Source organism: Saimiri boliviensis, chromosome 17 (genome assembly GCF_048565385.1).
Source record: "Saimiri boliviensis isolate mSaiBol1 chromosome 17, mSaiBol1.pri, whole genome shotgun sequence".
Taxonomy (NCBI): domain Eukaryota; kingdom Metazoa; phylum Chordata; class Mammalia; order Primates; family Cebidae; genus Saimiri; species Saimiri boliviensis.
In genome coordinates, this window is record NC_133465.1 from 46,741,368 (window position 1) to 46,762,263 (window position 20,896).

The 20,896-nt window shown below is 39.8% G+C and overlaps 2 protein-coding genes across 2 annotated transcripts; both read left to right on the forward strand.

Annotated features, from left to right (window-relative positions):
* Positions 1 to 4,548: 4,548 nt before the first annotated feature.
* Positions 4,549 to 5,613, forward strand: LOC101028590 (keratin-associated protein 9-2-like). Its single transcript, XM_039476516.2, has one exon. It carries the CDS (start codon positions 4,589 to 4,591, stop codon positions 5,138 to 5,140), a length of 552 nt encoding a protein of 183 aa, XP_039332450.2. The 5' UTR covers positions 4,549 to 4,588; the 3' UTR covers positions 5,141 to 5,613.
* A 5,244-nt stretch (positions 5,614 to 10,857) lies between these two features.
* LOC101027948 (uncharacterized) lies at positions 10,858 to 11,805 on the forward strand. Its single transcript, XM_039476520.2, has one exon. It carries the CDS (start codon positions 10,899 to 10,901, stop codon positions 11,337 to 11,339), a length of 441 nt encoding a protein of 146 aa, XP_039332454.1. The 5' UTR covers positions 10,858 to 10,898; the 3' UTR covers positions 11,340 to 11,805.
* The last annotated feature ends 9,091 nt before the right edge of the window (positions 11,806 to 20,896 follow it).

Genomic DNA, 20,896 nt, shown 5'->3' on the forward strand with positions numbered 1-20,896 from the left:
AGGTGTTTATTGGAACTGTGTGTGTGTGTGTGTGCGTGTGCGTGTGCATGTGTGTGTGTGTGTGCTTGTGTGTGTGCATCCATTAGAGTTTCAGAGTTGCAGGCTTCTCAAGCTCCATGTCTAGAATACTTGCAGCAAAAAGAAAACCCAGACTTCTTGTTCCTTAAGTCCTGAGCTTTCTAGCTTGGCTGCTTTCTTCACTCCACCTTTCAGAGTCCTCTTGTGTTTGCTTTATGTATAATATCCAGAATTTGTAGTTGTACTTAGGAGGAAGAATGTGGAAAAGTATACCCACTCCATCTTCCCGGTCAGCAAATCTTCAACTGGGTTTTAACTAAACATAATAAACACATTTTGACATAAGGGAAGCTATTACCAATATAGACAAATACAGAGAAAAAAAAAACATACAACATGAGTAAGAACCAACCAGAGATAATATCCTGCATCGGTGTTAAGATTTTGGTTTTAATCATTGGGCTGTGACCAAAGAAACACACACTGAAGTACATAGGGATGAAGTGGAATTTAGTGATAAAAGGAAATTCTAACTGCAACTTACTCTGAAAAACCAACAGTAGTAACAACTACATGTATAGAAATAACGTTAAAGAATCATGGTAAAATGTTAATATTTGAGGAATCCAGTGAAGGCATATGGGAATCCTTTGTACTATGTTGACAACTTTCTAAGAGTATGAAATTATTTCAAAAATTAAAAATTAATAAAAATAAACATGTATGATGGGGAAGAGACACAACCAAGCATAATATTAGACACAAAAGTAATAACAGAGCATATAGTCATTGAAGTACACAATAAGTGAGATAAACTACAGGGGATACACTGACTGGGAAGACCAAAGGGGAAGAAACCACAATGTAAAGGAAAAAAAGTGTCACTGGATTAGAATGAAAATATTACGTATCAAGACTTGTGGGGTGCTATAAAAATGGTCTGTGATAAAATGTATACATTTTAAGTAGCCTTTAATATTTAAATATTAAACAAGAATAAAACCTAACAATAAATGAACTAAGTGTGCATCTTAGTGAATAGGAAAAAGAAAAACAGCCAAAAAGCATAAGATGTAAATTGATGAACTAGCTAACAAAGATATCACAGAGAATATGAACAAAGCCAAAATTTGTTTCTTTTTCTAAAAAAAAATACTAATAAATGACAAGCCACTGACAAGATTGATCAAGATATATAAAGAAGACACAAATAAATAATACTCTGGATGAAAATGAGAACATATCCAGCAATAAAGCTGAGAATGTTCCATAATCAAAGCTGGTAAAAATTATCTACATGGAGAAGATGAACTTGGATTCTGATCACTTATCATGTACGAAAAAAATCAATTCCAGGTGTATTAATAGCTTGAAAGCCAAAAAAAAATCTTAAAATCCTAACTAGATAATGTAGGTGAATATTTTTTATTTTTAGGTAGATAAATACCTCCTGACCGGGATAAAAATAGTATTATTTTAAAAGAAATAACTGATAATTTTGCCTGGGTCAAGATGTAACCATCCAAAATCGCATTTCAGACTGAGAGAAGCAATTGTGATAAACTCCTTCAATGCCTGTCTCTCTCTTCTTGCTCGCTATATAGACTCTATTTCTTCTGTCATTGAAATTTTGAAAATATACAAACCCATGTGTTTCTTTTTTTAACCCCATGTATCTTCCTTCAAGAACCATAACCCAAAGCTGATTGTTATCCAATATCTGCAAGCAGTTGTTTCATATATTTACAAAGCTTTTATTATTGTTTATAGCCAGAAGATAAATCTTATGCTAGCTTCTACATTGCAGGTGGCATCAGAAGCCTCCCTAAACTTGGTTTTTAAGTCATCACCATGATTCAACATCATTCCTATTTCAAAGGTGCTTCCCAAAGTAAATAGCAATAAGGAAAAATAGCTAGTGACTAACAATGGTCCTGACATCTCACCAAGCTACGTAGAATCTGTGAGATGACCAAATACTGTACTCAGCTTTAAAAATGAGGATCAGTGCTTAATTGATAGGGAGAATGATTCATTTCTCAGTTCAGGAAAATAGTTCTGATGGTTATTTGTCAATTAAAAAAGCAAACAAATCAATTACTCAAAGAAAATTCACAGCACTGAAGAGACAACTTCCTCTCTGGAACATTTCCCAGTGGACTAGAGAAATTCACATAAACAATATCACAGCCAAGTTCTGCTCATTGGTCCAAACTTTGGGGTACCATGTCTAAAAGGTTCAGACTGAATAGGGTTATCAAGCTCTAGGAAACTCACCTCTGAACAGGAACCCACTCTCCACCCCTGACACCATTACCCACGGCCCTTGCTGATCCCACAGAAATACAAACTGCCATGAGAGAATACTCTAAACACCTCTACACAAATAAACTAGAAATCTAGAAGAAATTGATAAATTCCTGGACATATGCACTCCCCAAGACTAAACCAGGAAGAAGGTGAATCCCTGAATAGACCAATAACAAGTTCTGAAATTGAAGCAATAATTAACAGCCTATCAACCAAAAAAAAGCCCAGGACCAGTGGGATTCACAGCCGAATTCTAAAACTATTCCAAACAATACAAAAAGAGGGACTCCTCCCTAACTCATTTTATGAGGCCAGCATCATCCCGATACCAAAATCTGGCAGAGACACAACAAAAAAAGAAAATTTCAGGCCAATATCCCTGAAGAACATTGATGCGAAAATCCTCAATAAAATACTGGCAAATCGAATCCAGCAGCACATTTTAAAAGCTTATCTACCACAATCAAGTCAGCCTCATCCCTAGGATACAGGGCCTTTTCCTGGAGGGTCTACTACTGGACCAGAGCAAAAAAAAAAAAGCAAGATTAAAAAGACTCTTATAAAATGAAGAAAATTTACTATGTTTTTTGAGTCACAACTGCATATGTAAAATATCCTGTCACACCAAAAAACTAGTAGAATTAACAAGACAGTTTCAATAAAGATCAACATAAAAATAAGTGTCTTTCTATATTTTAGAAACAGCAAAAATTAAAATTTAAATGATAATATGCATAAAAGTATAAGAACTAAAATGTATAAGAATAAATGTACTAAAAGATGGAAAAGGCATAAAGGAGCACAGAATAAAAATTTCACCAAGCATTTCTGTAAACACTACTTCTGCTTGTATACTCAACAAAAAGGTTTGTATTCGTTTCCCAAAGATGTTGTATAAAACCTTTCATAGCAGCATTATTTTTATGAGCCCCAAACTGCAAACAAGTTAACTATTTATTTAGGAAGCAATCGACAAATAAATTGTGTCATATTCAGTGGACGATTATACAACAATGAGAAGGAATAAACTACAAATAATTATTTCGATTAATATCACAATATTAACTCAAAGATAGAGAACCTAATTCTAAACTTTCTTCATTTACATTAAAGTTAAAAAAAACAAAAACAAAAAAAAAAAAACACCTGACCTACAGGGTTACAAGTCTTTGGAGTGATTATCTGCCTTTGAGGATTAGTCAGAAGAAATAATTTGAAAGGAGTGTGCTTAATTTCTATTTCCTAACCTGGTTAAATTGATGTGGATGTATTCACTTTGTGATATTATATCAACTTGAGTAGTAATAATCTCCATTCTTTATAAAAGAATGATATCCCTAAAATAGGTGTTTAGTATGTTAGCCCTCAAAGATAAATAAAATGATTCTCAATGCATCTAGTTTCCTCACTGAAAACAAAAAGAGAAAAGAAATGCCACTAATTGTGGCATTTATTGTGGTTCAGGCTAGGACCAGCTTGATTTGCCCAAATCTAGAGCACTTATGTCACAGAGAGTTCCACATTCTCATGCTGGTAACCTGTAAGTCCCAGGCAAATCGGGATAAATGGTCACACCACCACAGAGACCATCTGATGCTTTCTGATGAATCTCAGTGGACCCCTTTGTCTACCCACCTGCTTTGGTCTGGCTCTGCATCTTGGAACACATTGTGCCAAACACCCTTTTCCCAAGTGAGTTTGATAGAACTGGAAGACACAGGTGGAGTAGGTTGGAGAGAAAGAGAGAGATGCCTGTTACTCTTGAATCAGACTTTTGTGGGTGAACAGGCTTGGAACCAGGCATGGATTCAATTCATCATTGTGAACATATCAGCATCACGCCCCTGCCCACAGACACCTCCCAGTCTGCATACAGTCAAACATGAGGCTGGGCAGAGAGAACTTTCTGAGCCTCCCAGCCACAGGAACTCACTCACATGACCAGATGAAGGTCAGAGCAGGAATGATGCTGATGATGAGACTGCCTTCCTTTTATCTGAAACAAAGTCTCTATGACAAATTATCAATTAAGAAACAGATTAAACCTTACTTTTAAAAAATTCATCAGATTTCAGAAGCAACTTCCCCTTGGATAATCCCAAACTGACTGTAGAAAACAATGTAAACAGCAACAAGGAAATGTCCTGCTGATTGGTGGAAACTTCAGAGGCCAGGTGTATAAAAGGTCCAGATTGGAAGGAGTCACCATATTCTGGGAAACTCACCTCTGAACAGGAGCCCACCGTTCACCCCTGACACCATGACCCACTGCTGCTCCCCTTGCTGCCAGCCTACGTGCTGCAGGACCACCTGCTGCAGGACCACCTGCTGGAAGCCCACCTGTGTGACCAGCTGCAGCAGCACACCCTGCTGCCAGCCCTCCTGCTGTGTGTCCAGCTGCTGCCAGCCTTGCTGCCGCCCAACTTGCTGTCAAAACACCTGCTGCAGGACCACCTGCTGGAAGCCCACCTGTGCGACCACCTGCTGCCAGCCCACCTGTGTGACCAGCTGCTGCCAGCCTTCCTGCTGCAGCACACCCTGCTGCCAGCCCACCTGCTGTGGGTCCAGCTGCTGTGGCCAAACCAGCTGTGGGTCCAGCTGTGGCCAGACCAGCTCCTGTGCACCTGTGTACTGCACGAGAACCTGCTACCACCCCACGTGTGTCTGCCTGCCTGGTTGCCTAAACCAGAGCTGTGGATCCAGCTGCTGCCAGCCCTGCTGCCGCCCAGCCTGCTGTGAGACCACCTGCTGTAGGACCACCTGCTGCCAGCCCACCTGTGTGACCAGCTGCTGCCAGCCTTCCTGCTGCTGATCAACTCCCAAGAGAATCACCATCCTCACACAACAGCCTTCTGCTCAACTGACTTATCTTTTGGGGAACTAATTTACTTTGCTGCTGACTGCCACCATGCTCTCACCCACATTTTTATGAATTCTCTCCATGTTTAAAATCTGGTGATTCAGCTCGAGGGAGGGCAGAGTACTTCATCCTGATTCTCTTTCTCCTTACACCTTGTGGATCATGTGCCAGGTTCCTGTGTGCTCAGTTTGGAGTCATGGTCTCAGCTTTGACTCTAAAGTCAAGAGCTTCATTCTCTGTTTCTCAGAAATTTAGGTTTCTGAAACTAATCCATAATCTTTGCAGTCATAATTTTGTTTTCAGTATCCTCCTCATTGTTCTTGTATCTTTCTTTCTTCTTTTTGTGGTAACTTTGGGTCATATTCCTGGTAGCAGAGATTCTTGCCTACATGTTTCTGAATAAACTCTGAACCATCCTCATCTCATATGGTATTTTGTTTTATTTTAAAGCATTCCTGATATGGGGTTTACACACATAACATACCATATGTATTATTTAATTTGATCCTCAGAACAGATGGTCATGGATTATTACCTTCATTTTTCAGCTGAGAAAAATTTAATGTGTGATGTTATGTAGTAATAATGGACAGCCTCAACTGGGCATGGTGGCTCACCCCTGGAATCTCAGCACTTTGGGAGGCTGAGGTGGGGTGGATCACAAGGTCAGGAGTTCAAGACCAGCCTGGCCAAGATGGTGAAACCCCATCTCTGCTAAAAGCAAAAAAATCAGCTGGGCATGGTGGTGGGTGCCTGGAATCCCAGCTACTCAGGAGGCTTAGGCAGAGTATTGCTTGAACTCAGGAGGCAGAGGTTGCAGTGAGCCAAGATTGTGCCACTTCATTCCAGCCTGGGTGGCAAAGCAAGACTCCATCTCAAAAAGAAAAAAAAACAAACAGAAGGACAGAGTCTGATCCAAGATGAGGTCCTCTCCTTCTGCCCAACGACAATTACATTTAACTCTCAATAAGGTAGAAATGACCTTGAAAGTCAGCACTAGCAAAACATGCACTTAAGTTTGTTTAACAATAAGAGGAATAATCCTTCATATTTGAAGATAACATTTTTGTTCACAAAAATATTCCCAAATTCATTTCCCACACTCTAGTGAGCAACCACTGCATGATATGGCAGCAGGGACTGCGTTTGACAGCTGCCCTGAATGCAGGGATCTCTTCTTGTCTCAGCCTTTGACGAGCCATTCATTCAATTCATCTGCACCAAAAAATGCATGAGAATTCATTGTGTCTTCACGAGAGAGAGTCTCATCTGAAGGGACTTATTCTTGGTATCATGTAAATGAAATTCTTATATGGCCCCCATCTCCTGAATATCAATTGTCAAAGTAAATAAAACTAAGTTATTCCTTGTAAAATACAGACCATACATTATGCCACATGAAGACTATCTGTTCCCTAATTGAAATGTTATGAGGAAAATTAAGTAAGAACAAAGCTGGGAATTGAGAAGCTATGCAATGGGTGTAAGTCTTGGCACAATACATGATCTCTGAGCCAAGGAAGGGAATAAACCTTCTGCATTTTGTGAGACCAACATGAAGCAACTAAAGAAACTAAAATCTCGTGTTTCCAGGGAAATCAGAAGAACATAAGAAAGGAGAAAAGTAGAACTTGTGCATTCATAGAAGCCATGATAGACAGAGGTTGGTGCTTTTGGTCCTGAGCTGATACAAGCTAAGCATTCACTTATGGAAGGATTGATTAATCATGGCCCTGAGAGAAATAGAAAAGTCAGGCACCTGGGTCACCTTCTTGGGACCTCCAACCCAGCATGGGAGTGGTAGAAATACATCTGATGAGCTACCTATGTAGATTTCCATGACAGATGCCAACTTCTGAGACTGTGAATCTAAAATGTTCTGAAGACTTGGCTAAGAGACAAAGGCCACTTACTGTGATCATTGTTCAGTGATGAAATAAAGGAGAGGAGTACTAGGACATTCTCTTTGACTAACATTAGCTATGCAAGATGAATAAGCTCAGCATGTCTACTGTATAGTAATGTGACTACAGTTAAAAATACTTTATCGTGTACCTGAAATTTGCTCAGAAGTTATATCTTAAATGCTCACATCATAAAAATAAAAAGGAAATGGTATCTATGTGAGCTAATAAAGATGTAATTCACAATGTATATATATATATATATATATATATATATATATATCAGAGCATCACCTTGTATACCTGAAATATGAATAATTTTTATTTGTCAGTTATTCCTCAGTACAGCTAGGAAAAAAAGTAGTTGATCTGTTAATTATTATAAAAATATTCTTATCGTCAACATTAAAATTAGGAATTTTCTGAACAAAAAAACAGCAATATATTCTGGGTGGCCTACTCTATGATGCATATTTGCTAAATGCTTTGCGTACATTAATTCTTTAGCAAACTTTCAAAATGGGTATTAATGTTCTCATCATAGAGATGAGACAACTGAGGCTAAGAGAGTTAACACAACGTCATAGTTTAGTTTCTCTCAGAAGAGACACTGAGGAAAAGATTCTAGTGAAAGTAGTTTATTCGGAAGTGCAGATTACACTGGTAGGGATTGTATAATGTATACATTATAATGTAAGTATATGTATATAGTATACACATTATATACATTATAATGTAAGTATATGTCTATAGTATATGTATAAAGTAAGTATAATGTATGTAATGTATATCTTAAATGTTCACAGAAAATGGTACACTATTAAGCCAGTATCACAGTGACCAACTAAAGCTTAAATTAAAGGGAAAACTATCAGAAATGATGAAAAAGATACAGCTAGAATTATCCTACTTCAGGAATGAGGAAGCTAGAGTCTTCATAAATCAGCACTCCAGAATCATTGGTTGAGTGTTTTTCTCTGTGTGTCATGCACAGGTGACATGACTTTCTACAGCTGCAATACAAGAGTCCTTAGGCACCGAGATGCAGATTCTGGCAGATGGAAATTATTCCAAGCACACTAAGATTCAAGTTATATGGGTGCAGTCGTGAAAACTTTTCTACAATCTACAATTAGCTCCACTCAAGTCAGATCTTTGCTACTTAAATGTCATGGACAGCCACAAGCTCTAAAAGAAGGAAAAAGAGGAGGAGAGGAGGAGGAGAAAGAGAAGGGACAGGAGAGGAGAGGAGAAGGAAAGAGAAAAGAAAAAAGAGAGAAAAAAGAGGAAGAAAGAAAGAGAGAAAGCAAGAAAGCAAGCAAGAGAGAGAGAGGGAGAAGGAAAGAAGGAGGAAGGGAGGGAGGGAGGGAGGAAAGAGAAAGTAAGTATATCAGACGAAAAAAGGAAGGAAGAAGAAAAGGAAAAGAAAGGAGAGGAAGTAAGATATAAAATGAAAGTCAACGAAATAAGCTGCACTTACTGCTGCTATTTGCACCTGAGATTCATGAACTCCGTTAATTACCATCAGTTCTATTCTCCCTTCACCCCTGGCCAGCACTCCTGTTGGTCTAGAACTGCCTGATGGAATACCTCAGAACTTCCTTCCTGAAGTGTCTGAGCCAAGTCTAGTTACTATACCATTGTCCACTGTGATTGTTGTTTTTACTTATTTGTGATTATTACTGGGCATGGACACACTATGAGATTCTCCAGTGTTACAGGTTAATTTGTGTCCCTCAAAATTCATATTCAAATAGAATCATTTTAAATGTTATATAATAAGGCAAGGTCATATTGGAAACAATCGGGCTCGTGATTAAATATGACTGATGTCTATATAGAAGGGGGAAATTCACAGACAGCATGCAGATAGTAGAAAAATGTTGTCAAACACACATGGAAATGATAGACATCTGCAAGTCAAGGAGAGAGCTGGAATTTCCCTCACAGCCCTCAGATGAAAACAACATTTCCTGACACATACACATCATGGAATATTATGCAACCATAAAAAAGATGACTTCATGTCTCTTGCAGGGACATGGATAAAGCTGGAAACCATCATTCTTAGCAAAATAACACAAGAACAGAAAACCAAATACTGTCTGTTCTCACTCATTCGTAGGAGTTGAACAATGAGAACAGATGGACACAGGGAGGGGAGCATCACACACCAGGACCTGTCAGGGGGTAGGAGGGGTAGGGGAGAGATAGCATTAGGAGAAATACCTAATGTAGATAACAAGTTAATGGGTGCAGCAAACAACCATGATATGTGTATACCTATGTAACAAACCTGCACATTCTGCACTTGTACCCCACAACTTAAACTATAAATTTTTTTTTAAAAAAAGAAAGGAAACAACATTGCCAACACCTTAATTTTAGACTAGTAGCCTTCGGAACTGTGACAAAACAAATTTAAGTCGCTTTGTTTGCAGTAATTTGTTTATGGCAGTGCTAGTAAATTAATATACTCAGTAAATCTCCTGAGCTATATTCTCCTACAATAGGTGGCATGAGGATAATTACTCCTCACCAAATAGTACTCCTTTCTCTGTCTGCTGGTCTGCTGACATGAAGAGTCCAAAATGACTAAGCAATAACGATTACTTTTGATTATGCCAAAGATACAGAGACACAAATACCATAACTTTTATTCACATGAAAATTTTAAAAAGCTAAAATTTATCTAATGGATTACAACTTGATAGAGTGATTAGCTGTTTTGGGGAATGAGTAAGAGAACATAATTGGGAAAGAAGGGGATTAATTTCTATTTCCTAACCTCATAATGGGGACATGGGTGTGTTTACAACATAATGCTGTATCAAATTAGAAATTAATAATTTGCATTCTTCTGAAATGAATGGTATACCTGAAAAATATTTTAAACATGTCAGAACTCCAAGTTGAATCAGGTATCATCTCAACTCATCTAATTCCTTCATTCAAAGGAAACAGAGAGAGAGAGAGAAGACATAACACTAACTGTGTAGTAACCAGGGTTAGGGCTAGAACCACAGCTCATGCTGGTTGGCCTGAATCTAAAGCAATTATGTCATAGAAAGTGCTACATTCTCATTCTGGTAATCCCCACACTCGCAGACAAGTCAGAATGAGTGGTCACCCCAGGGCATAGATTGCTTGATGCTGCCAAAATCCCAGTGGATTTCTCTTTGCATCCACCTACGCTCGATTGGCTCTGCCACATGCATGGAACACACTGTGCCAGACATTTCCCAAGTGACGTTCACAGAACCGAAAAACACAGGTGGTATAGGTTGCAGAGAGATGCCTGCTAGTCTTGAATTAGAATTTGGTTGGTGAATAGTCTTGGGCCCAGGCATGGATTCATTTTGTCACTGTAAATATATCGGCATCATGCTTCTCCCCACAGACACTCCCCAGTCTACACACAGCCAAACATGAGGCTGGGCGAGAGAACTTCATGAGTATTCCTGGTCACCAGGAATGATCACATGACCAGAAGATGGTCAGAGCAAGAGTGATGCTGATGATGAGACCTCATTCCTTTTATCTGAAACAACAATTCCATGAATAATTCACAATTAAGAAACAGATTAAATCCTTACTTTCAAAAGATTCATAAGAGTTCAGAAACAACTTCCCCTTTGACAATCCCAAACAGACTGTGGAAAACAATGTAAACAGCAACAAGGAAAAGTACTGTTGATTGGTGGAAACTTTGAAGGCCAGATGTATAAAAGGCCCAGATTGGAGGGAGTCACCAGATTCTGGGAAACTCACCTCTGAACAGGAACTCACCCTCCACCCCTGACACTATGACTTACTGCTGCTCCCCTTGCTGCCAGCCTACGTGCTGCAGGACCACCTGCTGCAGGACCACCTGCTGGAAGCCCACCTGTGTGACCAGCTGCAGCAGCACACCCTGCTGCCAGCCCTCCTGCTGTGTGTCCAGCTGCTGCCAGCCTTGCTGCCACCCAACTTGCTGTCAAAACACCTGCTGCAGGACCACCTGCTGCCAGCCCACCTGTGTGACCAGCTGCTGCCAGCCTTCCTGCTGCAGCACACCCTGCTGCCAGCCCACCTGCTGTGGGTCCAGCTGCTGTGGCCAAACCAGCTGTGGGTCCAGCTGTGGCCAGACTAGCTCCTGTGCACCTGTGTACTGCAGCAGAACCTGCTACCACCCCACATGTGTCTGTCTGCCTGGTTGCCTAAACCAGAGCTGTGGATCCAGCTGCTGCCAGCCTTCTTGCTGGTGATTAACTCCCAAGAGAACCACCATCCTCACACAACAGCTCTCTGCTCAACCAACTTATCTTTTGGTGGACCAATTTACTTTGCTGCTGGCAACCATGCTCTCGTCCACATTTTTATGAATTCTCTACATGTTGAAAATCTTGTCAATCAGCTTGTGGGAGGTCAGAGTACTTCATCCTGATTCTCTTTTTCCTTACGCCTTGTGGTTCATGTGCCAGCCTCATGTGTTCTCAATTTAGAGTCATGGTTTCAGCTTTGATTCTAACATCAAGAGCTTCATTCTCTTCCCCTAAGAAACTTAAGTTTCTGCAACTGATCAAGAATCTTCACAATTATGTTTTCTTTTCAATGTACTCATGATTCTTGTACCCTCCTTTCTTCTTTTAGTGATCACTTTGGGTTATCTCCCTAGAAGCAGGGATTCTTACCTATATATTTCTTAATAAATAAATTCAGAACCATTCTTCATCTCATATGGTGTCTTGTATTATTTTAAAGCATTCCTGACACGGAGTTTACACACACATCACACACTATATGTATTACCCAATTTGATTCTCAAAATAGACAGTCATGTTTTATTGCCTCCATCTTCCAACTGCGAAAATTTTAATGTGTGATGTTATGTAGCTAACAGTGGACAGACTCAGAACCAAGGTTGCGTCTTCTCTTTCTGTCCAAAGCCCTTACATTTAACTCTCAATAAAGTAGGAATGACATTGGAACCCAGCACTAGCAAGTTAGGCACTTGAGTTTACCTCACAAGGGAAAAAAACGACCTCTAGTATTTGGCAAGAGACAACATTTTGGTTCACAAAGGTCTTCCCAAATTAGTTTCCCACAGGTCAATGAGGAACAGCTACATGGTACAGCAGCAGGGGCTGCATTTAGCAGCTGCCCTGAATGCAAGGATTCTACTTTGTCTCAGCCTATACCAGCCAATCGTTCAATTCACCTGCATTAAAGTGAATTTTTAACTTTTTTTAAGGTTCAGGGGTATGTGTGCAGGTTTATTTTATAGTTAAATTGTGTGTTGCAGGGTTTGGTGTACAGATTACTTTGTCACCTAGATAATAAGCATAATACCCAAGAACCAGTTTTTTGATTCTCATTCTCCTCCCACCCTCCAGCCACAAATAAGTCCCAGTGTCTGTTTTTCCCCTCTTTGTGTTCATATGCATTCAATGTTTGGCTCCCACTGTTAAGTGAGAACATGTGGTTTTTGGTTTTACATTCCTGTGTTAGTTCCCTTGGGATAATGGCCTCCAGCTCCATCTGTGTTGCTGCAAAGGATACGATCTCATTCTTTTTTAATGTCTGTATAGCATTCCTTTGGGTATATACCCAATAATTGGATTGCTGGGTCAAACAATAACTGTAAGTTCTTTGAGAGATCCCAAAACTGCTTTCCACAATGGTTAAACTAATGTGCAGTCTCACCAACAGTGTATAAGTGTTTTTTTTTCTACAAAACATTGGCAGCATCTTTTATTTTTGGACTTTAGTAATAGCCATTCTGACTCTTGTCAGAGGGTATCTCATTGCGGATTTAACATGAATTTATCTAATGATCAGTGATGTTGGTTATTTGTTCACATGCTTTTTGGCCACTTGAAAAGTGTTCATGTCCTTTTACCACTTTCTAATAAGATTGTGGATAAATTCTGGATATTAGGCCTTTGTTGGATGCATAGTTTACAAATATTCTCATCATCACTGATCATTAGAGAAATGTAAGCTAAAACCACAATGAGATACCATCTCATGCCAGTCAGAATGGTGATTATTAAAAAGTCAGGAAACAACAGATGCTGGTGAGGCTGTGGAGAAATAGAAATGCTTTTATGCTGTTGGTGGAATTGTAAATTCGTTCAACCACTGTGGAAGACAGTGTGGAAATTCCTCAAGGATCTAAAACCAGAAATACCATTTGACTCAGCAATGCCACTACTAGGTAGATCCCCAAAGGAATATAAATGATACTACTATAAAAACATATGCACATATATGTTTATTGTAGCACTATTTACAATAGCAAAGACTTGGAACCATCCCAGGTACTCATCAATGATAGACTGGATAAAGAAAATGTGGCACATATACACCATGGAACGTTATGCAGCCACACACACAAAAAAAGAGATCGTGTCCTTTGCAGGGACATGGATGAAGCTGGAAGCCATCATTCTCAGCAAACTAACACAAGAACAGTAAACCAAACACCACATGTTCTCCCTCATAAGTGGAAGTTGATCAATGAGAACACATGCACACAAGGAAGGGAGCATCACACACCAGGGCCTGTCAGAGGGTAGGGGGCAAAAGGAGGGAGAGCATTAGGACAAATATCTAACATGCTGGGCTTAAGACCTAGATGATGGGTTGATAGGTGCAGCAAACAACCATGGCATTTGTATACCTATGTAACAAGCACGCACATTCTCCATATGCATCCCAGAAGTTAAAAGAAAAAAAGTTAGTTGACCTAGTTATTTGTTATAAACATATTCTTATCATCAATATTAAAATTAGTTTAGGAATTTTCTAGATAGAAAAGAACTAATATGTTTTCAGTTGCCTATTATCTGATGGATATTGACTAAATCTTTTATGTACATTATGATTAATTCTTAAACTTTCAAAACAGGCATTAGTGTTCCAAACATAGACATGAGGAAACTGAGGCTAAGAGAAGTAATGTAATGTCATAGTTTGGTTTTTCTCAGAAGATACTCTGAGAAAAAGGTTCCAATGCATGTAGTGTATCAGGAAGTGCAGATCACACCAGGAGGGATTATGGAAGTGATACAGAAAAGGGTAGACTATGATGTCAGCATGACAGAGATCGACTGAAGCTTAAGCTAAAGGGAAATTTATCAGAAATGATGAAAAACACACAAATCAGAATTGTCCTACTTCAGGAATGAGAAAGCTGGAGTCTTCATAAATCCACTCTCCAGAATCATTAGTTGAATATTTTTCTCCCTCTAGCATGTACAGGTGACATAACTTTCTGTATTTGCAATACAAGAGCCCTAAGGGACAGAGAAGCAGATGCTGGCAGATGAAAATTGGTCCGAGCACACTAGGTTTCATGATAAACAGGTGTGGTAATGAAGACCAGTCTATGATCTACCATTTGCTCCACTCAAATCCAATCTTTGCTTCTTAAATTTGGTGGACAATCATGAACCTTAGAAGAAAGAGGAAAAGGAGGAGGAAGAGGAGAAACAGAAGGTGAGAGAGGAGAAAAAAACTAAGAAAGAAATGAGAACAATAAAAAATACAGAGGAAGAAAGAGAGCGAGAGAGAATAAGAAAGGAAGAAAGAAAGAAAGAAAGAAAGAAAGAAAGAAAGAAAGAAAGAAAGAAAGAAAAAGAAAGAAAGAAAGAAAGGAAGGAAGGAAGGAGGGAGGGAGGGAAGAAAGGAAGGAAGGAAGGAAGGAGAGAGAAAGAAAGAAATGCAAAGAAAGGAAAAGAAGAGAAAAGATACTGCTGCTGTAATGAGTTAATTCTGAGATTTATAATCTCCATCAGTTTCCACCAGTTCTATATTCCCTTCACCCCTGGCCAGCACTCTGGTTGATGTAGATAATTGCCTGAAGGAGTAGCTCAGAACTTCCTGACTAATGGATCTGACTCTCTAGCTACTAAACCATTGTCCAGCTGTGGTTGCTTCTGTTACTCATTTGTGTGTATCACTGTGTATGGATTCACTATAAGATACTCCCGGGTTATGGGTTGAATTGTGTCCCCAAGAATTTATATTCAAATAGGGTCATTTAAATGCAATATGTTAAGATGAGGTGATATTGGGATAAATTGTGCCTCTGATTCAATATGACTGATGTCTGTATGAAAAGGGAGAATTAAAACAGGATGCATAGAGAGGGAAGATGATGTAAGAGACATATGGAGAAGATAGATATCCACAGGTCAAGGAGAGCAACCTGGAACAGGCACTTCCCTCACAGCCCTCAGAGGAAAACAGCATTGCCAACACCTTAATTTTAGCCTTCAGAACTGTGAGAACGTAAATTTAAGCCACTTGTCATAGTTTTTCATGGCAGTGTAATAAATTAATATATCCAGTAAATCTCTTGAGTTCCAGATACATTCTCCCTACACTATATGGCTTTGTGAAAATTATCCCTCATGAAATAGTAACTCCTTTATCTATCTGCTGCTGGTCTGACATGAAGGGTCCAAATGACCAGGTTATAATTGCTGCTTTTGATTACGCCAAAAACACAATGAAGCAAATTCTATAATTTACATACAAGTCAAAGAAAAAGCCAAAACTGACCTTCAGGATTATAACTTGATAGAGTGACTAGCTACCTTTGAAGACAAATGAGAAAATATATTGGAGGGAATTAAATTAATTTCTATTTTGTAAACTGGTAATGGAGACCTAGATGTATTTACAATATAATATATGAAGATATGAATTAATAATTTGCATTCTTCTGAAACAAATGGTATAACTTAAAAAGTTTTAAACATGGAAGACCTCAAAGAGAAATCAGGTATCATCTGAACTCATCTAATCTCCTCATTGAAAACAGAGAGAGAGATGCCAATGACCGTCCCAGTAGCCTGGGTTAGGGCTAGAGCCAAAGTTATGTCACAGTAACTCCCACTCTTACATTTTCTTGCTGGTAAGCCCCTCAGACCCAGGCAAATCAGGATGAATGCTCACCCCAGCATGTAGATTGCTTGAGGCTTTGTGAATTCCAGTGAACTCCTCCTCTTTCTACCTGTCTGCTTTGGTTCCACACTGCCTCCTAGAGCACGTTGTGCTGAACCCCCTCTTTCCAAGAGGCTTCATAGAACTGGAAGAAACAGGTAAAGTAAGCTGTACAGAGAGAGATACCTGTTAGTATTGAATCAGACTTTGGTGGGTAAACAGTCTTGGTCCCAAGCATGGATTCAATTCATCACTGTGAATATACCAGCATCATGGCTTTGTGAAAATTATCCCTCACGAAATAGTATCTCCTCACAGATGCTTTGCAGTCTACATACAACCAAAGGATGAGGCTGGACAGAGAGAACTTCCTGAGCCTCCCTGGTCACCAGGAACTATCACATGACAAGATGATGGTCAGAGCAGGAAGCAGGCTGTTGATGAAACTGCCTTCCTTTTACTTAAAACAACATTTCTATGAGTAATTCACAAGTAAGAAACAGATTAAACTCTTACTTTCAAAAGATTCATAGCATTTAGTAAATGACTTCCTCTTTGATAATCCCAAACTGACTATAGAAAACAATGTAAACAGCAACAATGAGAAGTCCTGCTGATTGGTGGAAACGTTGGAGGCCAGATGTATAAAAGGCCCAGATTGGAAGGAGTCATCAGATTCTGGGAAACTCACCTCTGAACAGGAGCCCACCATCCACCCCTGACACCATGACCCACTGCTGCTCCCCTTGCTGCCAGCCTACGTGCTGCAGGACCACCTGCTGCAGGACCACCTGCTGGGAACCCACCTGTGTGACCAGCTGCAGCAGCACACCCTGCTGCCAGCCCTCCTGCTGTGTGTCCAGCTGTTGCCAGCCCTGCTGCCACCCATCATGCTGTCAAAACACTTGCTGCCAGCCAACCTGTGTGTCCAGTTGTTGCCAGCCCACCTGTGTGACCACCTGCTGCCAGCCTACCTGTGCGACCAGCTGCTGCCAGCCTTCCTGCTGCAGCACACCCTGCTGCCAGCCCACCTGCTGTAGGTCCAGCTGCTGTGGCCAAACCAGCTGTGGGTCCAGCTGTGGCCAGACCAGCTCCTGTGCACCTGTGTACTGCACGAGAACCTGCTACCACCCCACGTGTGTCTGCCTGCCCGGTTGCCTGAACCAGAGCTGTGGATCCAGCTGCTGCCAGCCCTGCTGCCGCCCAGCCTGCTGTGAGACCACCTGCTGCAGGACCACTTGCTGCCAGCCCACCTGTGTAACCAGCTGCTGCCAGCCTTCCTGCTGCTGATCAGCATTGCCAAGGACCATCATCCTTATACAGCAATCTTCTGACTTTCTTTTCTGAGACAGAGTCTCACTTTGTCACCCAGGCTGGAGTACAGTAGCTTGATTTTGGCTCACTGTAACCTCTGCCTCCCAGGTTCAACCAATTCTCCTGCCTCAACCTCCCAACTAGCTGGGATGACAGGTCTGTTCCACCATGCCTGGCTAATTTTTTGTATTTTTAGTAAAGATGGATTTTCACCATGTTGATCAGGCTGGTCTCAAACACCTGATCTCAAGTGATTCACCCACTTCAACCCCCCAAAATACTGGGATTAGAGGTGTGAGCCACCCTGCCCGGCCCTACTAACTTATCTTTCAGGGGACAAATTTGCTTTCAAACACAGTATGCTCTCACCAATTTCTTTTTTTTTCTTTTTTTTTTTTGCTGCATGTTTAAAATCTTGTGAATCAGCTTGAGGGAGGGCAGAGTACTTCGTCCTGGTTCTCTTCTCCTTACATTTTGGGAATTATGTGCCAGCTGCCATCTCAGCTTTGACTCTAAAGTCAAGAGCTTCATTCTCTGTTTCACAGAAATTTAGATTTCTGCAACGTATCCATAATCTTTGCAATCATATTTTCATTTTCAATTTCCTCCTCATGGTTTTTTACCCTCCTTTCTACTTTTTACAATAACTCTGGGCTAAGTCCCTTATAGCACAGATTCTTACCAATATGTTTCTCAATAAATTCTGAACCATCCTCCATCTCATATGGTGTTTTGTTTTATTCTACAGAATTGCTAAGGGATTTACACACATATTGCATCCTATATGTAATATGCAACTTGATTCTGAAAACAGATGCTCATGTGTTATTGCCTCAATTATTCAGCCGAGAACAATTTATTGTGTGCTCTGATGTAGCTAATAAAGGACAGACTCAGGTCCAAGGTGAGATCCTCTCTTTCTGCCCAACAACACTCCGATTTAATTCTCAGTAAAGTAGAAATGATATTGGGATTCAGTAAGAAAAAGACAAGCACTGAGTTTATTGAACATGGGCGGTATAATCTCTCATATTTGCAGATAACATTTCTGTTCTGTTCAAAAAGGTCTTCCCAAATTAGTTTTCCACACCTCAGTGAGCAATAGCTACATGGTATGAAAACAGGGACTGCATTTAATAGCTCCCCTGAATGTGGCTCTCTTTTCCACTCTGCCTCTGACCAGCTACTTATTCAATTAATCTGCATCAAACATTTGTGAGAATGCATTCTGTCCCAAGAAAGAGAGTCTGATCTGAGAATTTATATCATGTAAATAATATTCTTACATGGCTTCCTTCTCCTGAATACCTGTTGACAAAGCAAAACGAAATTAAGTTATTTCCTCTAAAATGTGGACAATACGTTAAGCAACATTAAGTCAAATTGTCCCTGAAATCAAACTGTTATTAGGAAAATTATGTAAAACAAATTTAGGGATTGAGGGACTATCGAGTGGGCATGTATGGCTTTGCACAAACCATAATCTCTGTGCAGACTAAAGGTAGAAAACAACCTTCTGTGTTTTGTGAGACAAATAGGAAGCATCTAAAGAAACGAATTCTTCTGATTTCCAGGGAAATCAGTAGAATTTTTAAGAAGGAGGAAAAGTGGCAGAACTTTCTCATTCGTGGAAGACACGATAGACGGAAGACTGGTACTTCTGTTCCTGAACTGCTGATGCACCTGAAGTATTCAGTCATGGAAGAATTGATTGGTACTGTCCCTAAGAGAATTAGAAAAGTTAGGGACCTGGGCCACCATCTTGTGACCTCCTACCAGCGTGGGACGGGTAAAAATACCTCTAATGAGCTAACAATGTAGGTTTCCAAGACAGATGCCAACTTCTGAGGTGGTGTATCTAGAATGCTCTGAACACTCAGCTAACAGACAAAGGTCACTGACTGTGATAGTCATTGTGTGATGGGGTAAAAAAGGTGAAGAACTATCACATTCTTTTGACCACCATCAGTTTTGCAAGATAAGTAACTTCTGCAGATCTAGTGTACAACAAAGTGACTGTAGTGAACAACAATATTTTATTGTATACCTGAAATTTTCTAAGAAGGTAGATCTGAGCTGTTCACAGCATACAAATGAAAAGGAAATTGTAACTATGTGAGCTAAGGAATATATTATGATTTTACAATAAATGTATATATCCTGAAACAACACCTCACACACATTAAATATACACAATTTTTATTTTTGTTAGTTGTGCCTCAATAAAGCTAGTAAAAATGAAGTTAGTTAATCTAGTTAATTATGATTCATGTTTTCTTACCTTCAACATTAAAACTAGAAGTTCTATGGACAAAAAAACAACTAATATGTCCTGGGTTGCCTACTATTTCATGGGTATTGACTAAAACTTTTATGGATATTTTCATTAATTATTGAAGAAACACTCAAAGGAGGTGTTAATGTTCCCATTGTAGAGATGAGAAAATTGAGACTGAGAGAGGAAATGTAATATCAGAGTTCGGTTTTCCTATCAACAAACTCTTAGAAAATATTCCAGTGAAAGTAGTTTATTGAAAACTACCGATCACACCAGTAGATGTTGGAGAAGTGATACAGAAAAGGGTACACTACTAAACTAGTATCACAGTGACCAAATAAAGCTTAAACCAAACAAAAATTTGTCAGAAATGATGAAAAACAACAAATTAGAATTATCTTACTTCAGGAAGAACAAAGCTAGAGTCTCCATAAATCAACTCTCCAGAATCATTGGTTGAATGCTTTCTGTGTGTGACGTGCACAGGTGACATGACTTTCTTCAATTGCAACGCAAGAGACCTTAGGCACAGAGATGGAGATTCTGGCAAATGCATATTGGTATGAGAACACTAAGTTCCAAGACAAAGGTGTGGGATGATGAAATCTAAGCTACAATCTACCATTTGCTCCACACAGACCCAATCTTTGCTTCTTAAATGTGGTAAACAACCACAAACTCTAGAAGAGGGAAGATGAAGAGGAGAGGAAGAGGAGAAAGAGGAAGAACAGAAGATGAGAAGGAGAAGAAAGACAAAAAGATGAAAGAGAGAAGGAAGGAAGGAAGGAAGAAAGGAAAGAAGGAATGAAGGAAGGACAGAAGGAAAGAAAGAAAGAAAGAAAGAAAGAAAGAAAGAAAGAAAGAAAGAAAGAAAGAAAGAAAGAGAAAGAAAGAAAGTAGGGGAAAGGAGGAAGGGAAGGAAGAAAGGAGGGAAGAAAGGGAAGGAAGAAGAGAGGGAGGAAAGAAGAGAAGGAAGGGAGAAAGGGAAGAAGGGAAGAAGGGAGGTAGGTAGAAATTAAGAAGCTAAGAGAAGAAAGGAGGGGGAGTGATATATAAAATGAAGGCCAATGGAACAAGGAACAGTTACTGCCACTACAGTAAGGTGCACCCGAGACTCATCATCTCCACAAGCCACCACAAGTTCTATACTTCTGTCACCACTGTCCAGCAGTTTCACTGCCCTATGTATTTTCCTGAAGGAGTAAACCAGACCTTCCTGTCTGAAAGGGCTGAGCTGCTAGTTACTGTGCCATTGTCCACTGTGATTGCTGTCTTCAG

Coding starts and splice junctions, on each gene's coding strand:
- LOC101028590 (XM_039476516.2), top strand. CDS start 4,589: ATGACCCACTGCTGCTCCCCTTGCTGCCAGCCTACGTGCTGCAGGACC.
- LOC101027948 (XM_039476520.2), top strand. CDS start 10,899: ATGACTTACTGCTGCTCCCCTTGCTGCCAGCCTACGTGCTGCAGGACC.